General features: G+C 34.8%; 1 protein-coding gene across 12 annotated transcripts in view; it reads right to left on the bottom strand.

The window, feature by feature from the left end:
- Positions 1-15564, bottom strand: part of NUMB (NUMB endocytic adaptor protein) — a 171534-nt gene that overhangs the window by 29362 nt on the left and 126608 nt on the right. For 7 of the 12 annotated variants that reach the window (XM_045564261.1, XM_045564306.1, XM_045564265.1 and 4 more), the window contains 2 exons: positions 10351-10425; positions 5101-5133 (listed from right to left, as the gene is read on the bottom strand). In XM_045564261.1, the coding sequence (XP_045420217.1) occupies positions 5101-5133; positions 10351-10425 (108 nt within the window). Of the gene's footprint in view, positions 1-5100; positions 5134-10350; positions 10426-13631; positions 13680-15564 lie in introns of those variants that run through there. The other 5 variants (XM_045564272.1, XM_045564280.1, XM_045564267.1 and 2 more) reach the window with 2 other exon arrangements.

Genomic DNA, 15564 nt, shown 5'->3' with positions numbered 1-15564 from the left:
AGCGACATAATAGCCCAGGGAGGAGTTCACAAACTCAAATGCCTACAGGGTTAAAGGCAGGTAACAAAGTGAGTGAAGCAAGCTGAGTCTAAGGGACAAAAAGGAGTTGCAGGGGTTGTGGTGAATAGGCAAAGGGCACAGTTGCTACTCAGCTCAAGCCACTGTCGCCACATAGAAAGCATGCTGTTTTGTCAGATGTCCTAATTCTTAAGACAGATACCCTAGTTTTTACGTGAAAGCACTCAATGTTTAAAATACTTGCAACTAATTCAAATGTACAAACTGTGTGCAAGCCACACAATCTATGTTTGTGAATACATTCACTCCTTGGGCTGTCTAGTATCCTATGCATTAGACATTTCCACAATCATTGTAATTAGGGCATACCTGAGAAAAGCAGAGGCCAATGCTTTTTGAATGAGAGAACATCAACATGGGATAGGGTGAAACAATTTTGCACCACGTTTCAGAAAACCTTGGTTTTCACGTAGTGCTGCCATTTAGTACTAGCTGGGTGACCTCTCTGATCTGTGTGTAAAATGCAGTTTCATGAACTACTCTGTCTAATTCACTGAGCTGTTGTGAATAGCAAATTAAAAAGCAGGTCAAGGCACATCATAAACTATAAAGCTCTATATAAATACAAGTTAAATGGCTTTAAAAAGGGACCTAGTAGGGTGGCCTAAGAACATTTTGTACCTCTATGTTGAGAGAGTTCCTTCATAAAATAGGAATATACATTACCTTACAATGGATTAATAACACAGCCTTGTAACAGACCCAGGTTTATCTGTTCCCTACTGCTACGGTTTTTGGAGGTACTGTTCTCATCAGCTAGTGATTCAGCAATAGGGAAATGATAGTGCTCAGGTCCAGGAGGAGACTTAGGGAAAAGAAGTAGTAGTCCTGGCCATGATTCATAAATCCAGAATCACGGATGACAATTTTTCCATCTACCTATTTTTACGAAAAAGTGTTTAATGTTAACACTTCTTGAGTATTGTTGTTCTATTTATCCTGGATCATTAAACCAAACATGATTCAAAGAATAACAAAGTTATCAAACTTTATGAGAAACTGTACTGGAATAAAAAACACCCTATCATATACTGTTCTATAAGATTCTTCATTTTAAGCTTTCATCATCAAACCACAATTACCTAGCAAACTCAACAAATCAAGTCTCTTTCACCAGACTATTTCTTGCAGGTTAGTGTGGTATTGAGTTGAATAACTTGAAAGACTTAAAAGCCTCCAAATTACAGAAAAGCTTTTCATTTAAAAGCACAATCTGGGTAAAATTATGGATGATATTTCACCCCCGTTTTCCAAACTCTTTGAATGACTTCCTGTGACGTAAAATCACCCTGCCATAAAAAATTTTTTTTCCTAGTAACATAAGAATTCTGATAGTCACATTTGTTCATGGACCCTCTTATGGGATCACTTAGCATCTTTTAAAGAAAGCCTGTGGGAATTAAACGTACTATAGGCTGAGTATCCCTAATTCGAAAATCTGAAATTCAAAATGCTCCAAAAATGTGAAACTTTTTGAGTGCCAACAATATGATGCCACAAGCGGAAAATTCCACACCTGACCTCATGTGATGGGTCACAGTTAAAACCCAGGCAAATAACACACAGTTTATTCAGCATCCCCAAGGGAAAAAAGACCTTCCCAGCTCCCTTCAGCTGTGATACTAGAGCAGTGAGCACTTAGAACAAGAAATCATGTCAGTTTATAACATCAAAGAGAGACTTCTGAGACAAAAACCATTGTTGATGAGGCAAATGACTCTGGAGAAAACACTTTAAAAAGCCATCCAGCAGAATGCCTCCTTATTCCTATAGGACCAACTTTCTGGCCCCTCAACTGCTTCTGATACTTCTTCTCACCTAAAAAAACAGAGTGTACAGTAACCTTTTAATCAAAACATAGTATTGTAACAGAAGATTGATTGGTGTTTGCTGTTGCTGTTGTTTAACACTTGATAAAGGTATTCTGGTGAGGCTACTGTGCTGCTTAGTTACCTTGAACACATTATTTTTTCACTGTATTAATGGTGTGTCATTTTTCTACTGTTAAATTCTTATGTGTGAATAAGTGTAAGAAAATGATTGCTTATCAGTAGCATATAAATTCAGACTCAGGAATGATGGTGATGCCAAAAAAACAGATCGTCCACATGGATAGCTGAGATAGTGACACCTTTGGCTTTCTGATGGTTCAATGTACACAAACTGTGTTTCATGCACAAAATTATTAAAAACATTGTTAAAAATTATCTTCAGGCGATGGGTATAAGGTGTTTATAAAACACAAATTTTGTGTTTAGACTTGGTCCTATTCCCAAGATATCTTGTATGTATACGTAAGTACTCTGAAATCTGAAAAAATCTGAAATCTAAAACACTTCTGGTCCCAAGCATTTTGGATAAGAGATACTCAGGATAAGGATACTACTTAAATCCTGTAGTAGAATGTAAATATTTCCATATAAATAAATGTTAGTTTGAACCACTGAAAAAAGACTCTCTAAAGCTTTAACTAAGAAAAAAGTAAATAGGCCAGAAATAAAATCCAAAGTTAAATTAGTGTCCTTTAAAAAGAAAGTTAGAAAGTAAAAGTGAGTTTCTAGGAAGATATTTACTAGTACCTTTTAAAGTTAAATCTTTAAAATTTCACTTAAAAATAAATAATATGAAAATGGAGTGATTGTATAACACAGTGAATAAGAGTGTAGGCTCTGGAATTGTATTATCTAAGTGCAAATCATAGCTTCTACCACTTATTATGTCTGTTATTTCACCCAGGTCATTTAATCTCTGTAAACTTCAGTTTCTTCATTGTAAAACAAGGAGAATAATAATTTCAGGGTTATTTATGGATTAAGTGAGACGATTCATAATTTTTTTTCTTAAGACATAAAAATTCTCATGCTTGAAGGTGCTGACTCGGGGAGGGGGGAGGTGGGAGGTGGGGGGTGGGGGGAGGGGATGGAGGTATGACTACATAGTGAGTGCCAGGCCGCTGTCTGGAGAATGGACACACTTGAGGCTCTGACTCAGGGGGATGGGCAGGACATGGACAATGTATATAACCTGAGCTTTTGTACCCCCATGAAGAGCTGAAAAAAAAAAAAAAAAAAGACATAAAAATTCATCGTGTAGTAAAAATGCAGTGAAAGCAGCTAACAAGCACAGTGTGACCCACTTCAACCACACTGTAGGTGATTCATGGCCTAATAAATATTGCCACCTGAGGACTGCTTCTGAACAGAGAGTGAGCTTTGTTCCCTAACACTATGTTATAACCTTTAAAAATATATACTTTTTTCTCCCCTTAGAGACAGGGTCTCATTATGTTGTCCAGACTGTACTCCCTGGGCTCAAGTGATCCTCCTGCTTCAGCCTCCCAAGTAGCTGGGACTATAAGCTCATGCCACTGTGTCCTGCTAAAATATAGTTTTAACATTATTTCTCTATAAACCAAATTAATATTTTCCACAACCTCGTCTTCATAGACAAAGCTGTTAAACTCGTCACTTGGAAGATAATTCAAATTGTATAATTGTGGTAACATGTAACTGCTTCCAGAAATTCTATTTGGAGCCAGGCGAGGTGGCATGCACCTGTAGTCCCAGCTACTTGGGAGGCTGAGGCAGGAGGATCACCTGAGCCTGGAACTTCAAGGCTGCTGTGAGCTATTGCACTCCAACCTGGGCAACAGAGCCAGACCCTGTCTCTTGAAAAGAAAAAACAGAAAAGAAAAGAATAGAAAAGAGAGAAAGAGAGAGACAGAAAGAAAAAGAAAGGACAAAGAAAGGAAAGAAAGGAAGAAATAAATTCCATTTGGGAAAGAACAATACCACAGAAAAAGTTTCCTTAACAATTATCAATTTCCTTAACAAATATAATATCTATTTATAGTGTTGTAAATGTCTATAGGATTCTTTCTAGATATGTGTTCCATATTCTAAGGACTTCTTAATTTGACTCAGACTCAAAATGTCTACTAGAAAATGTTATTTTGACATGTCGGGAAATTATGTAACTTTTCATTTCAGATTGACAGCAGTAATTGAATTAATTCATTAGATCTAAAATACTTCAAATTTGTTTACATTAATATAAAAGTGACCCAAATTAGAACAAGAAAATGTAAAAATAAGCTACAGCTAAAACATTTAATTGAGAAGGAAATGGAAATGATTTGTCCTTTAAAACAAATTTCAAAAATAACAAAACCACCAAGTAAAAAACAAATTGTGATAGGATTTTTATACTCACATAAACTTTCAGAAATTTACACTCACTCATCTAATGACAGTATTTCTCTTTTATTCTGTCTCAGTCTGAGACAGAATACTTTACTTTATAGCACTTCCCCAAAACAAAATAATAATAAATTTGGACACAAAAATGTTAGAAATATATTTACTTATAGGTATACTGCCACCCTGTATATTCTTACTTTTAAGGAGATCTGAACATTAAGAAATCATTACTTGAAAAGCATCTACATAAACAACATTCCACATATGACAGGTATTTGGTAGACTAATAATTAAGACGGATTTTTTTAGATTAGCAACTCAGGTTAAACATCATAGCAGGATCCCAAAAGGTAAGTTTACGTACTTTCATTTACTTCAGCTGAAATTTAAGTTAGATTGGAAAAAATATAATACTACTGAATGTAAAATATTTAATATTCATTTGAATTTAATATTTCTTCCCATTTCTCTGTCAATATTGGGTGCTAAGCAAAATCTAGTTGCTAAAAATACTGCTAATATGAATAGAGCTTTGAAAGATCAAATGAAATTTATTTTAATACATAGTGTTAAAGAGAAAATCCTCTTCTAACCTACTGGATTCATTTATTGGAATTTCCTAGGCATCATCAGATTTAGTATACATAGACACACAGATAATAGCATAGATAGTAACTTCCTAATTCATTAATGTCTATATACAGTCAAATCAATTCCTGTATTATAAAGAAACCAAAGCTGTACTACTTTTTAAAAATATGTCAGTGCTATACTAGGGGTGTAACTCCTTATAAAGCAAGCACAAATGTGGCATTAAACTTACTTTTCCAAAGAAGCCTTTGAAGAACTTCCTTTCCTGGAGGAACAGGGGGACAAGTCGAGCTCTATTATTGTATGGGCTAAATGTCCCAGGGTTTCACACCAATAAGCACATACAGAAGTCGGGGAAAGGGAAAAGTGGGAGAGGGGAGGGGGTGAGAGTTTAAAGAGTTATCCATACCAGGAGTGACAAGGACTAAGGAAGGGTGCACGAAAATGCAGGGAAACACACTGTATGGCCTAAGAATCCATGGAAAGAGAAGAATTCAGAACCTCTATTCATGCAGAGCAACTAGATAGTTTAGTAATCACTATATACTTTTAAAACATATTTTCCAAATTTGGCAGCAGAGAAAAGATTAGGACACACTGGTTTAGTGAGATTTGCATTTAAATTTCATAATAGTGAGCATAAAATAGAAGATTGGTTCCATATACATTTTTCAATTTAAAATCAGTAGTCAACTGTGTGAAAGTCATCAATTAAATAACCAGTTCATATTCAAATGACCACATAATCACATAAAAATGCAATATATAAAATTAAATGAGTATGCACCAAGGGTCCTTGTCATACTTTTTCTTGATGAGTTTAAGATGTCCCTTAGAGAATCCTTCATACTACCTAAGGGGAGCTTGACCATTGACTTTCCACTTACACATTAGTATCAATCTGTATAAATGGGTGTGCTGATCGATTTCACAATGCACATGGGGAAATAACAGATATGTTCTATTCCAGATACAGAATAAATTATCTATAAAGAACACAAGGCTAATGTTTAAACTGGAGCTGAGAAAACAAATTATCTTAAGAACCAAATAACATCTTTGGGCCACAACTGAAATTTAAGGAATAGGGTTTTATTTTCTTTTTAAAAGCTGTTGTTTTAAAATAAACTTGCATTGACATTTGTAAGTATATAATTCTGAAACTATCTGGATAAGAGAGGCATAGCTATATATGGTACCAGCATCAATTTTTAAGCACCATTTATGAAAACTGGCCACCATTTAAAATCTAAAGAATTTATGCAAAGTGGATGGGTTCTAACTCACCCCCAAGCTACTTTCACTTTACATTTCTTAGTTGTGGTTGAAATATAGTTTAAGCCTTTACTTTTTATAATCATCAGTTTTTAATATTGGATAAATGTCTAGGAAAAGATAATTGTACTGAAATTTGACTCTCTTAAATAATTTATAAACTCATTCAACGCTCCCAGAACCAGAAAGTTTGTTTTCCACCTAAGTTTTGAAAATCACAAGCAGCATCAAATATTTCCACAAAATATTCTGAACTTAAGCTAGAAAAAAAATAATAATCATGCCAGTCAGTCATTACAATAAGATTAAGATTATTTCTGCTGCCAAGTTTGGTGACCCTAGTTTTGTTAGACTGAGTAACCACCAGCTTTCAAGGATGCAGCCAAAGTTAGGAGATTCACCATTCTTAAGGGATGGGAAGGTGAGGGAAGGAGATCCGTTAACCTTTAATTTAGTCCCTAGAAAAGCTCTTGTTAAACATGGAGTTTTTCCTCTTTTTACAAAAGACCCCAGATGTTAATGAAAAAAGTTGACGTGCAAAATGCATAAAAAGACAGGTATTAGAGAATAATATTAATGTTCTTTTAAAAAACAATTGTTATGATTCTTTTACCTGCTAAAACAAGAACATATATTAAAACAAATATATCAAATAGTGAATAAAAAACAACATATTAGAAACTGGTAGTATAATGAAACTAGTCTAAAACCAAGACAGAGAGGGAAAGACACTTAAGAGACAATGGGAAGAAATGACCTTTTAAAATGAAGGGCATCTTGGACTAGAGTCAAACAAGGCCTTATACACATTTTACAAAATTGATTGATAGAGGACAATATTCCTCACCCTGCAACTGACTGTGCCATAAAGGCAATAAAAATGGACAATAAGCCATTTCTGTCAATTATCCTATACAATTTAAACCCCAAATTAGCTAATTAGTGAAATTATATCACAAAGCAAATGAATTGAAAATAGTAGCAACTAACTCTATGCATAGAAAGTAAAAAAGAAAAAAAATTAACATTTATGCTGTGAGGAACATATTTTTAAAACACTATCTTTTTTAGTTATGATTTTTTTTTCATTAGAGAACATCAAGTATACAGATGGTTTCCAACTGAAGTTAATCTAATTCTAAATTGTAAGAGACTACTTGGGGAAAAACACACACACACACACACAAATATACTTGCAAATTCTCTTCTTCCTCAATTCCTCATAAATTTAAAAAGCATTAGAAATGTTAAATTTTTAACTCAAAGATCATTTACATGATAGATTTAAAATCTTTTGTTCCACTACTTAACTGGAACATCTAAGCTATTTAATTTTTAAAATTTTTAAACTTTGACATTCAAACTAATTCTAAAGACAATCTATTTCTTCTTTAATCCTCTGTAGAAGAGGAAGATTTATAATCTATAAAAAACAGACAAAAATCCTCCAGAGACATAGCATTTGGCACAATATAAGTATCTGGCACAGCAAGTTGTAGATCCCCAGTGAAGTTTGTTAGATGAATGTTTGCTCAGAGAAAAAAAAAGGCAACTAGAAATTTCTGTATATAAAAATATGAAAAGATGACAAAAATCATAAATTTATGTGGACTAGTCTGACGTGAGAAGAACAACATCCTGAAGACTTCCAACTGTCTACAAGATTCTCAGTATTTATAGAAATAGAAAAGGTATTTATAGAAGGGAGAAGTTTCATTGAATATAATAAACAGGAAATTTGCCCCAGTTACCTAACATTCCAATCTCGTTTTTTTATGATACATGTTTTCCAATGCAAAACTATATATAAACTTGCTCCAAGTCTTCTAGATAGGGTCTGTCTGAAAAAATTTAAATAACTTAATGAAAAGTCCAGGAGTGGTTGATTTTCCCTCAAAGTTCAAAAGTTTAAGTATGTCCAGAAAAGCAATCATCAACATATAAAACTTTCCTTAAATCATAAAGACCATAGGGAAACAAAGATCTTTAGAGATATGCAAAAAGGTTTTGTAAACTTAAAACATTAAACATAAGATATAATTATGATGACTAAAAGATAAAATTTGCCATATACTGAAGATTGAATTGTATTCTGTATATTCATTCCAGAAATATTTTTTGAGTGACTACTGTGTGCCAGACACTGTTGCAGGCATAGATATAATTTTTAAAATGGCAATGTAGTTCCTATTTCTGGTGAATATAAAAACTCATTAAATTTTATTATCTAAATAGTCCTGTGCCTGAAATAATCATGCTTATAGTCTATTATCTTCTTGGTTTAAAAACATAAAAAGGTAAAATAAAACAAAAAAAATCCATTCAACTAAAAAATTAGAGATCTGGGATTGCATAAAATCATTGTTTTATTTATGTACTTTTTTTGTTCATTTGTATTTTATACAATATATTACTTATGTAATAAAGAGATGTTTCTAATTAAATGCTGTTTAAAAAAACCAGACAGTTAAGAGGATTAACTGTTCATTAAACAACTAAATACCATTTCTCAATATCTTCTGGGCAAACTTAACCTATCTCTACTTTTTCCTTATTTAGAGAGTGGACATGAAGCCATACTCTGAATTAAAAGATTTTGTAAAGACTCATTCCACAGTGGCTTTTTAAGTTATATAAGTTATAAGATTTGAATAATTATTTACAGTTTGTTTCAGGTCTCTTTAGTCTGTTCACTGATTTGTTGTTTTCAGTCATAAGTAATAGAGTGTTATAAAATATTCTTTAAGTAGGGCAAATAATTGCATTACTTTAAAAAAATGTTCTTAGCTATTCTTCTTCTAGATGAATTTAGAATTATTTTCTTAAAGAAGAAACTGAATTTTAATTTCTCTTTTAAACTGCTTTTGACAAAAATGGGAAATTACCTGAGACGGTGTTTAATTGGGGAATAAATTTAAGTGGACATGGCAAGAATACAAACTATAGTTTCATGTACCATAATGCATGGTTATAAGTCCCCTTAACATAAATGATGAATTGGAGAGCACAGATAAGACAAGGAAAGGCTTCAATCATTTAAAAATTTAAATGACTAAAATCTGAGGTAAAGGGTATGTGCAGATACATATATATATGCATGTATGTGTATGTGTCTATTTTAGTTTTGTTTTGTTTTTCAGTTCTTTGTATACTACAATCAGTTATTTTTCTCCTCCTTTCCTTTCTATAATAGATTCAGGCATTTATTCCAAAATAAAATCTACCTAAGTTGGCTGCTTAATTTTATGTATTTCATATTGTGGAATTACAGATAAGAGTTAATATAGAATATACCAAGAAGCAGAACATTTTTGATTACTAAGCAAATTGAGAGAAAAAGCACATATTAGTAGTCAAAGTTGTGGCAGCCCATCATACCAGCAAACCCAAAGCAACAAGTATTTAATGCTCTTTGGGGCAGGGGCATGCAAAAGCAATGCTTAAAGCTTTCGTAGCAAAATAGGGACATATTGGAGAGAAGGAAGGTTGTAAAGAGGGCTGTCAGATCTATGAAACATTCCTCCAACCTATCGAAAATCTGAAATTTAGCACTTTAATCTTTATGAATTCTGAACCCATTCTCTCCTTTTATGAAATATATAGGCATGACTTTGGATATGTTCTATGTCATAATTGGCAAAGGAAATATTATTTATCCTGGGAAAGGGCTCTCCATTCCAGTGCGCTAAAGTTTATGAACAAGGCAGTAGAAATAGATTATGTTAGAGAAATACAGAGAAAAATATTAGGGAGTAGGAGTCAAGATAATAATGATGAAGTCTCCAAGAAAGTCTCACCAGGCATCAACACAGATATCTCTAACTTTTTCCCAGAAAGCTGTTTCTTATAACAGATTTAAAATTCATAATTTATAATCCAGTTGTCACAATTAGGTTAAGATGTTAACTAACAGCTTCGTCCTGGTTTTAGAAAATTATCCTATCAAATTTCACATCACTTGTTTCACATGAGTTATAAATCAAAAATACCTTTTGGATAATGTCTGACCTAAATCAAACAGGTTTGTCTTTATAATTTATACCTCTGGATGAACAACATGAGATTCTTTTATTAGTAAGTCCACATCTTTTGCTTTAAGAGAAACACTGTTCTTAATGGATACTGGGTCACTGAAATTACTGAGCAAAATCTTTTAAGAAAATATGGACAGCATATAGATCAACACTGGCAACCATCAAATACATACAGCTTTCAATCTTTTTACAGCATCTTCACAGATGTGCATTCCTCTTGATTCATCAACTTCTACATGGCCAAGGTACTGCAGAAAGAAGAAAAAAGTTGGAGTTATTGCTATGTTTATTGAGTAGCTACTCTATGTTAAGCATTAGGTGGTAGAGAACTGAATGTAGGTTAAACATCCCAAATCTGAAAAAATCCCAAATTCAAACACTTCTGGCCCCAGGCATTTCAGATGAAAGATATTCAACCTGTATTGAAATCCCTGCACTCAAGAGACTCACAGCCACTGAAGAAGAGTTAAAATAATGTTACTTTACTTACTCTCGATGTCCTCATATGAAGATTTAGAATAATTATTTCAAAGATTTGTTATAGGTGAGTAGGTGAAAAAGTACACAGTAGTAACTAAATGTTGCCTGAATCTATTGGATCTGAAGCATAATAGCCTGTGCTAGACAGTTACTGTATGTCTACACATAAACCTCTCCTCTACACACCTCTTCTAAGGCAAAGAATATATACATACCATGAAAAAGGCCAAACAAAAATGACAGTTTTTCAAAGGCTGAAGAGATCACACACTCCTCTTACGGGGAGCGCATAAGAGCAAGGCAGGTAACTAAAACAAATTTTAAGACGGTAGTGCATCTGAGCGTTAAAAGATGTATAGAATTTGAAGAGGCAGAAATTGAGAGGTTAAAAAATTATTTTAGGCTGAGAGAATTACATAAACAAAGTTATAAATGTGGAATAAGTATATATCAGTGCTGGGGATAAGAAAACATTGCCCCAAAGCATGGTGTGTTTTAGCATACTGAGTGCTTTGAACTGCAAAAGAATCAAGATCTTTCTGACCTTTTCTTGCCCTCCTGACTTTATCATTCTTTCTCCCCTGAAGGGTAGGAAGGGGCTTTCTCTGAAGTTCCCTTGTCTATCTTAAGATAGACCCTCCAAAAATGAACTCAATTGTCATGTACTCCCCTCCCTGGGAATCTCACCAATTTGGGAAGATTAACTGTACCACAGAAAATACTATATAGGTCAGATACAAACAAACTTTGTCACAGACTATCACCCTATTCTTCTGAGGGCTGCTCTGACAACTTTTATTACCTGAAAGACTTTGTATCTGCATAACAAGACAACCTTTGTTCACCAGCCATTTCCTCTCCACAGCATCCCAGCTTGTCACCATCTCCCCATGAAAGCCCCAGGCCCCTATGCATTTATTGTAGCTCAGGATACTATAAAAACTTCAATCATCTGGCCTTCATCCAGTCTTATATTTTGTAAAACTCCCATGTACATGCACATCATAAATTTGTATGCCTTTTTTCCTGTTAATCTATCTACTGCCAGTTTATTTCACAAACCCAAAAGTCAAATGTTCAGAGGGTAGAGGGAAAGTTCTGTTCTCACCAACATCAGCAAGTATTCCTGTTAGGCTTGAATATGAGATATATGCAGCTGGGGAATGTGAGTACTGAAATAAAGAGTTTGAACCCTAGAGATAATGGAGAGCTAAAAAAGACTTTAAAAAGGTAGTAATATGATTTAAGCTGTACCTTAGTATGGGAATAATCCTGAATTAGAAAAGCAGAAGATGTCACAGGATCATGACTAGAGGGAAAAAAAAAGAAGAAAAGAAAAGCAGAAAGGATGGTGGCAATATTACAAATGCTTTCTTTCAAGAGGAAAATTAGGGTCTTGTTCCAGGTGTTAAAATATAAAACTTTAGACAAATTAAATTTAACAGTTTAACTGAGCAAGGAAAAAATGATTTGGGAATTGTGAATTATGCAGTCCTCGAAATAACAGTAGATTCAGGGAGACTCCAGCACTGTCTCATGGTCACGATTAGAGAATTTATGGACAGAAAAAGGAAAGGGACATAAAGAAAATAGATGCGAGGTACAGAAACAGCTGGATTGGTTATAGCTTGGTGTTTACCTTACTTGAATGGGGTTTGAACAGTTGGCCACCTATAAGTGGTTGAAGTATGGCCACTAGGATTATAACAGGGGGAATGGCCTGAAAAAGAGTAAAAATGTTTTCTGTCTAAAACCTCCCCCACACCTTTTGGGAATTAAAACCTGCATCCCTGCCCTAGGGTAGTGGTCCTTTGTTCTTTGTACCACAGGAGATGGCTGAAAAAAATTGTCCAGCAGAGGTCATGAGATTGTCTTAGCCTAGATTGTCTTAGTCCAAGATGGGATGAATCAGAACCATCAACTACCATCAACTATAGTTGAACAGCAGTATCCTGAAGCTGAACCTCCCGCCCCTACACTTTAAAAGCTCTGCATTTCTGTTCAGAGGCAGGAAGTTGGTACAGACGGGAGTCTGCCAACGGCCTCATTTGCTGGCAAATTAATAAACTTCTCTTTCCTTCTCCTCAAACTACTTGTCCTCGTTTTTCTGATGCAGGCTCAGGAACAAGTGCCAAGCTTTCGGTAACAGGATTGGCTGAGACCCAGCTATCTATCATTACAGAAGCATACTCCTAAAGTTACGTTTTCAGTTTGCTTACCTACTAAGTTAGGTTATGATTCATATATAAGAACTCAAGTATGTGAGTACAGAGACTTTCTCAGGCCAGATTTTAGTTTAACAGAGGTAAGATGGAGTAGACACATTATATCCCGTCCCTCCCATTGAATGAAACCATAAAACCTGGAAAGAATGCATGGAACAGCTATTTGAGCTTTCTGAAAAGTAAACAGAAAATGAATCAGAGCAGAATACCAGAATTCAAGGTATTGCTGAACTGGCATTTTCTTTAAATACCTGAAGTGAGACCTTAAATTTCCTTTTAAAAGACATTTGTTCCTTCCCCGCTCCCACTGCTTCATTTGACTAGCCTTTTTTAAAAAAAAGAGAGAGAGAGCATTTGTGAGCCTGGCACAGTGGCTCACAACTGTACTCCTAGCACTTTGAGAGGCTGAGGCAGAAGGATCACTTGAGGCCAGGAGTTTGAGGTAGCAGTGAGCTATGCTGACACCACTGCACTCTAGCCTCAGCAACAGAGCGAGACCTTGACTCAACAAAATAACAAAAAATAAAAGAGAGCATTTGTAATATTGCCCTTCTGCTTTTCTAACTCAGGACTATTCCCCTCCCTCTTTGGTACTTCCAGCCTGAATGTACCATAGCCAGAAATCCAAAAGTGAGTGCTGTGGTACAAAGAGAAATCTGGTAAAAATCAATATAGCTCTGGTTTGAAGACTAGGCAAAGGAACTCTTAACCTCAGAGAGAGGATAGGAGTCCCCCTCCCTTTTATTTACCTTTCTTTTCTTGGTTCTCTCACACCTCAGCCCCCAGGAAATCAAGTGGTTCCCGTTGTGGTGGCGGCTGCAGCAGCAGAGGTAGCAACAATGAAAACCTGCAACGTACACACCTCTAAGGGAACCTACCTGTTTAGTGGAACCTTAATTCCAGGAAGATGGGGCTGACCCTCCTTTTGCTTTTTTCCTCTCTCTCTGAATCTCCCACCATTTGATGATAGACACAAGTGAAACTCTGGGAATTCCTGGTAAAGCAGAATAACCAGAGCTCAGGTTTCTGGTTAGAGGACCAGAAAGGGAAGCTCCAGGGAACTGGAAAGTACTGAGGAAACATAGAATGGGAGGAGCTTGGAAAATACACCATGAATCGCTTATGAATTCCAGGGTTCACCCAGGAGCTACACAGCTAACAATCTGATCCTAATTAGCATACCAAAGACTTTGAGAACTAACAAAGACCACCTCCTGGTTCCCAAACTTAGAAATGAGTGACATGCACACAGGACAGATCAGAATAGCACTGTAGATCAGAATACCATTGCAAAGGCTTTGAAAACTGAATGGATATTGGAACCACAGCTCACAGAAGGTAAATTAGAACTTGCAGCCTGAGACCTAACTGGACTGGCTGCTAAAACAAAAATATAAATATTCTCCATAGGATTTAAATAAGACCCAGAGTCTCACAACTAAATATACAAATATCTAGGACACAATACAAAATTACTTGGCATATGATAAATAATGAAAATTTTAACTCATCCAGGGGAAAAACAGTCACATACATCAACACTAAGATTATACAGATGTTAGAATTATCTGATAAAGACTTTAAAGCAGCCATTACAAAAAATGTTCAAAGAAGCAATGGTGAATAGTCTTGAAACAAATGGGAAAATAGAAAATCTCAAAGAAACAGAAAATTTTAAAAACGAATCAAATGGAACATTTAAAACTGATAAATACAATAACTGAAATAAAAACACATTGGGTAGACTCAATAGGAGGATGGAGATGATAGTGGAAAAGTGTCCGTGAACTTGAAGATAGATCAGTTGAAATTAAACTTACACCTAGCATCACACATAATGGCGAGAAACTGGATGCCTTACCCCTCAGATCTAGAACAAGATAAGACTGCTCTCTCTCAGCACTCCAATACATCTGCTATTTTAAACTTCAAAATAATTACATGTATTTTGGTTTTGTAGCTCTTACATGTATGGTATAAATAAGATACCAAAAATAGTCCAGGAGTGAGCACAGGAAAAAGGAAATAACATTTACTGATTACCTACCATGTGCTAGGATCTATGCTGGGCGCTTTATATATTTTGTCTTACTGAATAACTACTCAGAAATGTATGCATGATCAACTGATTTTAAAAACTGAGGAAAGCAAATGAGGTTCAGAAATGCTGACTAACTTGCCCCAAAACACAGACACAGCTAGTACTGGAGGAGTATGATTTATATGTATGACTCTAAAGTCCAAGGGCCATCCCACTTGACTTTACCACAATTCAGGAAAACTTTCCCTAATTTCACATTCCTACAAGGAAATAAAAAAAGAAAAAAACCAACAAGTCCCTTCCACCATATTTTTTCTTCACAACTTTGTAAAATAAAAGTCATTTTATCTGGTAAATTCCTCTGGCAGGACTGATACTGTCAATAATAAGCAAACCTCTGAAAACTCAGTAAAAACATTTATAATAAATTCATAGTTATTCACACTTCTTCAATTTCTCTCAAGTTTCAGAATTCACACGTTGAAGAGAATTATTAATATGAGGCTATCTAGGAGGCTTAATGACATTTTGGAATATGGTACTGTCAAAGTTATCATTATTAGGCAAAACTAAAAAATAATTAAAAATCTACTGACTTATGTTATTTTTTTATTGTTGTTTTTTGAGACAGGGTCTCACGC

The sequence above is a fragment of the Lemur catta genome, chromosome 1 (genome assembly GCF_020740605.2).
Source record: "Lemur catta isolate mLemCat1 chromosome 1, mLemCat1.pri, whole genome shotgun sequence".
NCBI lineage: Eukaryota > Metazoa > Chordata > Mammalia > Primates > Lemuridae > Lemur > Lemur catta.
This window is presented reverse-complemented; position numbering and strand designations above follow the sequence as displayed.